This window comes from Nicotiana attenuata, unplaced genomic scaffold (genome assembly GCF_001879085.1).
Source record: "Nicotiana attenuata strain UT unplaced genomic scaffold, NIATTr2, whole genome shotgun sequence".
Taxonomy (NCBI): Eukaryota; Viridiplantae; Streptophyta; class Magnoliopsida; order Solanales; family Solanaceae; genus Nicotiana; species Nicotiana attenuata.
Window position 1 is genome coordinate 19,795 of NW_017672881.1, and position 6,223 is coordinate 26,017.

The window sequence follows — 6,223 nt, forward strand, 5'->3', positions numbered from 1 at the left end:
AATATTGAAATAATCAGTGAAATAAGCAGAAACCCTAGGGATTAAAACATAGATATGAAAAATCAGTCGAACAAGTAAAGAGAACTACAGTCAAACACTTTCGAATTTTTGCAGAAAACTTAAAGGGATGAAACCCTAGTTTGAAAACACTTAAAGAAGAAAACTTGAAGGCATGTCAACATACAGAGATTCGAATAAACAGAAGTCATAGAAGGCAAAACCTGAAGTATTGTAGTGCTTAAAATTCGGTCAGTAGTAAAGGAGTAAAAGAACCCAGAAGAGTAGCCATGGAAGTGTAAAAATGTTTCAGATACATAGAGGTTCGACCAACAAACAACAAGAAAATAAACCCTAATATAACAAAAAATGTTCAGACATCGATTAACTAGTAAAAAAGTAAAGGAACTTTTAGGAAAATCAACGATTAACTCAGGATCGTTCCCGATCTACGGAGATCTGAACCGATTCGAGTCCAAACATTGGGTTTCTTGAAGAAATGAGAAAGGGTAAGAGGATTTGGCCTTTGAATCAAGGATTTGAACCGTGAGACTTCGATAGAAATCACTCACATGCCATGGACAAACTCTTGAAGAGCTTTAAACGAGTTCTGGACCAGATCTCTTCGAGGTCCTTCCACAAAAACCACACAATCGAACAACCAGGGAGATAGGAGACAAGTAGAGGCCTCGTACAGCCATAGGAAGCCATAGATCGAGTAGGAATCACAGGGATTAGGGATGGTTTTGGGTGGCGGCGGCTAGGGTTAGGTTTAGGTATCAGAGAGAATTGGAGAGGAAAGGGGGTTTCAGGGCGGCTGTTTGGTGAAAAATGACTTAGGGTTTCGGGGGTTAGGTTAGATAAAAAAAGGAAGGTTTTATATGTCGAATAAAGTGTAGATAAGTTCCATGATGCATGATATAACAAAGCAGTTCCATGTGAATGTGAAATCCATGAGCAGTTCCATCAGATGTTGAATCATGATTTAAAGTTTATGAATTTAAAATTTTAATGTGCTTAAGTTATTGGATTCTAAATTAATGATATGTATACATTAATGAATTTCTAAACAAATACAAAATTTGAACCAATACAACTGAGTTCAATATGTACTTAATAAATGGCAATGTGAGGTTTGTATTCTAAGGTAAAATTATTGTCACAATATCGACCCTTTGAATTGTTTACTAATCCACATTTATTGTAAATAATCTCTTTTAATTACCTACTAAATAAGATGATAAACAAAAATTTGCATGGGTTATGTATAAAATAAGTGATAAAATCACTCATTTTTTGTGAAAAATATTTTCTTCGTACCAAACACACCCTTAATGTAATATTGTATGCCCTACATTTTTATTTACCCATTATCCTTATATTTTGTTATTTACCCTTAAACCTTAATCTATTCATTTATTTGCAAATAGCACAACAACCAACTATTCAGCTCACCTATAAACTACTTTCTGCTTCCGCTCAACTTCCCAATTACACCGTTACCGCCCAACCGCTATAAAATCCTCGCCGGAGCCACTCCATTTCCCGATCAGATTTCAATTTTTCGGTGAGGATAGAGAGAGCGAAAGATATCGATTGCTGAATTTTCTGAGGTAAGCCAAAAGATTGATTCATTATACATTGCGATTTTGCATTTGCCAACTGTGATATACATATTTCTTACCGCATGGTTTGTATTGTTTCATTCATCTTTTGATCTTTTCGTATTCCTTGTGTTTTTTATTTATTTGGAAAATGAAGTAGAAAAGTGAGATCTTTGGATGCAGTGAGAGTTGTTGAGAATTGTAGACGAAATGGCTGCAAGGAAGGCTGGCTTAATTGCTTTATTTGATGTGGATGGAACTCTTACAGCGCCTCGCAAGGTATCATTGTCTTAATTGCTTCATTTGCAAGTAAAACTGTATGAGTTGTTACTAAATAGAGCAAGATGGTTATGGATGATTCAGATAACTGATTCCATCCTATAGAGTAGAATGGATGTGGAGGATTCATATAACTGAACCCAAGTAGTAGTGTTGTCGTAGTATTAGTTGTCGTTTTTAAAGTTAAACTATTTTAAAATTTTCGCTTATCGTGATTGGAGATGAGATTTCTTTCTTGTCTGTACAAATACTGTCTAGAATTCTTATAGTGTTTTAGATATCCCCTCTTTCATGATGTTTCAGATGTTCTCCTTCCTTTTCATTCTTTTTAAACCAACTTACTTCCTAGTCAACTTTATCATCCCTGTAAAGATTTTGAATTTTCTTCTTTCGAATTTCCCTCACACTTTCAGGTAGTTACTCCAGAAATGTTGGAGTTCATGCAGGAACTCAGAAAGGTAGATGATCTTTGTAATATATTCCTTTTTTTTTTCTCCTTTGTCTCCTCCTTGTGGAGAAGTCTTATTCTTTGTACTTTTTATTTTGAAAAGATCCTTACAAGTTTGTCTGCTTTTAGGTTATCACTGTTGGAGTTGTTGGAGGTTCAGACCTTGTGAAGATATCAGAACAGCTTGGAAAGACAGGTTAGTTTAGCCAGATCTCAGTGAGAGATTTATAGTTAATGATGCACGGTTAATGACCTGAAAATTTGTGGATAGGACTTGTAGTTGATGTGCTGCATCAGTTCAACTAGAGCTCATGTGTGTAGCTTTGCACCTAAAGTTCCTCCTAGCATTAGTGCGAGAGTAGAACCATGGTTGCATCAGCCTAAAAGCTAATGGAAGAACATTGAACGATTTAGATTTGGAGAATTTTTTTACTAAGTATCCTTTTCATTCTAGCTCCATCTAAGCTAATAAAATTGTTTTTCCCTCCTAAATTTGGTTCCATTCTTTGAGGTCCTTGTGTGTCCACATGAGAACTGCCCCAATAAAGTGTAGATAAGTTGCTATCCCTTCATCCCCCAAATGAACCAAAAAGAAAGGAGAAACAGTCATGATGTGATCACCTCATCCTCTGGTTGTATCTTTCTTTTCCCAGAGGAAAATTTGAGCCTTTATGATTGATGAAGCAAAAGAAAATTAAAAGAAAATCAAGAAAAGAAATCCATCTATGACACACTTGGAATTGTTGGCAGTCTGTGTGTCTTACATGATTCAAACAGTCAAAATAAAACAAATGGTTAGCCACTGAAAAGTATGTGCCTGTCTTTTTGAGGTTGTCTTTCAGGACTCTCAAGAAGGTCACCTGAAAATTTAATGCGCATGGAGCATAGGTCTTCAAAAAAAAATTGGAACAAAGAAAGAAATATACTCGTAGTGAAACCTTAGTTGTTGGTGTTAAGCATTTTAGGTGTGCCATAAATCATAAGACCCCTGCGCTCTCCAGCTTCTTTCCTTCCCCGTTGCCCAATTCTCTGTTGCTTACTCGTTCCATCCTAAAAAACTTCTCCTTCCCATTTATGTCATCCCAATATGCTGTCCATTTTCATTTAGATGTCATCTGTTCCTGTCAATGCTTAATGCAGTTTCAGTTTTATACTTCTTAAACTGTATCCATTTTCAACCTAGTAAATAATCTCAAATATTTAGAAAGAGTAACCATTAATCTCACTTTTGTACCCACTTCTCTCGTAAATATGCATATATTTGACGCTGTACCCTTAAGCTATATGTCGAATCAATCTAGGAAAACGACAACAGGAAAATGGGTGTTTATTGTGCCTTTTAACTTCTGCTCAGGATTATCTTGGATAACAAATATTGGAAAATACGGCTTTCAAATTGATGTGGTAGTTACCTACTTCTTCTGTGTATTGACTTCTCTTATACACTTTGTATGCAGTTACAAAAGATTATGATTATTGTTTCTCTGAAAATGGCCTTGTAGCGCATAAGGATGGGAAACTTATTGGAACACAGGTAATGAGAAAGATTTTAATTCGATCTTATAGTTTGGCTTTCGATTGTGGTTTTGGTTAAAGTCGAAAGATATCTTTGGACGCCTGCACCATAAGAGCTTTAATGAGGAAAGGAACAATGATACCTATACAGGTTATGTATATCATGTCATGTTCTGCCTTTGTTCGATACTTAAACTGAGATTTCGACTGAATGCCTCTTGGGCCTTGGCAGACCATTTGCTCTTAGGAGTATTTGGCCTCAAACTTTAACCAAATCCTTTGTCTTCAAACATAAGCTTGTTATTGAAACTTCTTAACATGTGGAAATAAACGTAGTTGCAAATTGTCACTCAAGCACTTTGTTTGAAACTTATTAAGATAATGAACAAGCACAGTTTGCAACTTTTCCTCCAAGTTATAGCTTGGTCCTGAACTGTTAGTTCCAGTTTGTATGTTTCTTCATAGAAATGAAAACTTTGTCTAACAACTGCCATTTACATAGACAATAATCTCAAGAATTAGGGAATGGCTTCAAGAAATGTCCCTATGTTCCCGTTTTGGAGCACATTGCTATATTCTTTCTTCTAATTGGTCATTTCTGAAGCGATTTCTTCTTAAAGTGATGTGAATACCTTTATGCAGAGCTTGAAGTCATTTCTTGGTGATGGGAAGCTCAAAGTAAGTGATTGCATCTTCCGCTTAATGATTTCTCCGTAATAACTAAGTTGTAAAGAGGTCAATGTACATTACAGTGTTACTGTTACCTACCTAAACTAATGATAGTATATTTGCAAGACCAAGACGTGTTGATGAACTTAAAATGATTTGCAGGAATTTATTAACTTTACACTCCACTACATTGCTGACTTGGATATTCCAATAAAGAGGTGAGCACGATGAAAGATTTAGTGAGCTTGTTTCTGGCGAAAATCTTAGTCGCTGTCTCTTTTGCAGAGGAACATTCATCGAGTTTCGAAGTGGCATGCTAAATGTATCACCAATTGGGAGGAATTGTAGTCAGGAAGAAAGGGATGAGTTTGAAAAGTATGACAAGGTATAAACTCTTGCTTTAATTTATCACAGAAAAAGAAAAGGTATAATTGCTTCCTGTAGTACTGCAAATCGCATGTTTGCAGCTATTTTACTAAGATGTACTTCTGCCTTTTTTTTCTTGTCCTTCAAGTAACGGCTTAACAAAATATATTCAGGTTCACAGGATACGTGAAACAATGGTAACAGTGCTCCGCGAAAAATTTGCACACCTTAATCTCACCTTTTCTATTGGCGGCCAAATCAGTTTTGATGTGAGCAGCTCAAGTCTTTGCTTGCGCTAGGGTAATCTTTTAGTTCATAAAAATAGCTTATCAAGGGATAACTTGGAAAATTTTGCTTGTGATAGGTCTTCCCTCAAGGCTGGGATAAGACATATTGCTTGAGATACCTCGATGAATTTAACGAAATTCACTTCTTCGGGGACAAGACATACAAGGTACTATGTCCTTGTATACTTGAAGCTCTTTTCTTTAGTAGTTATATGGTCCTAGAATCTGTGGATAGTTTGGTTGGGAGTGAGAGTCTTTCTTTATAACTGAACAGGGAGGAAATGACTACGAGATTTTTGAGTCGGAAAGAACTGTTGGTCACACAGGTCAGCATAATTGTTCAATTCATTCTTGTGATATTTGGATTATTCTGTTTATGAGTGCCCTAAGAATCACATTAATTATGGTTCTTCTTTAAAATAATTTTTATTTTTCTGTTGCTTACTTCAGTTACTAGCCCAGAGGATACCGTAAAGCAGTGTTCTATTCTTTTCCTTGGCAAGGATAACGGAAGTTGAGCGTGCCACAAATTTCCTGTATGCCAGTTATGAGTTCGTAATTTTGTGTGCACGAGGAACAAATAATTGCAAGATGCTTGTAGTTGAGTTTACTCATCAAAATCTGCATTATCTATACGTACATTTCATTCTTAAAGTCAATAATATATCATTTCTTTGCATTAAGAATAAAAACTCTCCTCGGGAGATGGTTTATTACAAGAATATGCAGTTATATAAACAATAGTGTAATATCATCATTCAGCGAATAGTAATTCTTGAATCCTGACAGCATACCAAATTGATAGACCATTCGGAACAAAGAACTGAAGAAGCCTTACATAAGGCACTATATTGATCAAGAGATGACTATCACGTGTTTATCACATAACTAGAATAAGAAATGGGATTTTTGCGTATATATACTATACTGTTAGACACTAATTTATCCGATTTTAATTATATTTTGCTATTTATCAAAAGTGACTTGGTTTTAGCTATGTAAAAATTCCATAAGGAATAATCTCGATAGAGATCCTCCTCGTCCGGTATTTCATTTTT

The 6,223-nt window shown here is 35.5% G+C and overlaps 1 protein-coding gene across 3 annotated transcripts; it reads left to right on the plus strand.

Moving 5' to 3' along the window:
* Window positions 1-1,421: 1,421 nt before the first annotated feature.
* Window positions 1,422-5,881, plus strand: LOC109214808 (phosphomannomutase-like). Of its 3 annotated transcripts, none has more exons than XM_019378764.1 (12): window positions 1,422-1,610; window positions 1,759-1,880; window positions 2,294-2,338; window positions 2,458-2,524; window positions 3,786-3,862; window positions 4,486-4,521; window positions 4,675-4,730; window positions 4,798-4,897; window positions 5,052-5,147; window positions 5,243-5,332; window positions 5,440-5,491; window positions 5,616-5,881. In XM_019378764.1, exons 2-12 carry the CDS (start codon window positions 1,812-1,814, stop codon window positions 5,681-5,683), a joined length of 756 nt encoding a protein of 251 aa, XP_019234309.1. In that variant the 5' UTR covers window positions 1,422-1,610; window positions 1,759-1,811; the 3' UTR covers window positions 5,684-5,881. The 3 variants fall into 3 exon arrangements, with proteins under 3 accessions (XP_019234309.1, XP_019234310.1, XP_019234308.1); XM_019378765.1 differs by having other exon boundaries at window positions 1,762-1,880; XM_019378763.1 differs by having other exon boundaries at window positions 1,785-1,880.
* The last annotated feature ends 342 nt before the right edge of the window (window positions 5,882-6,223 follow it).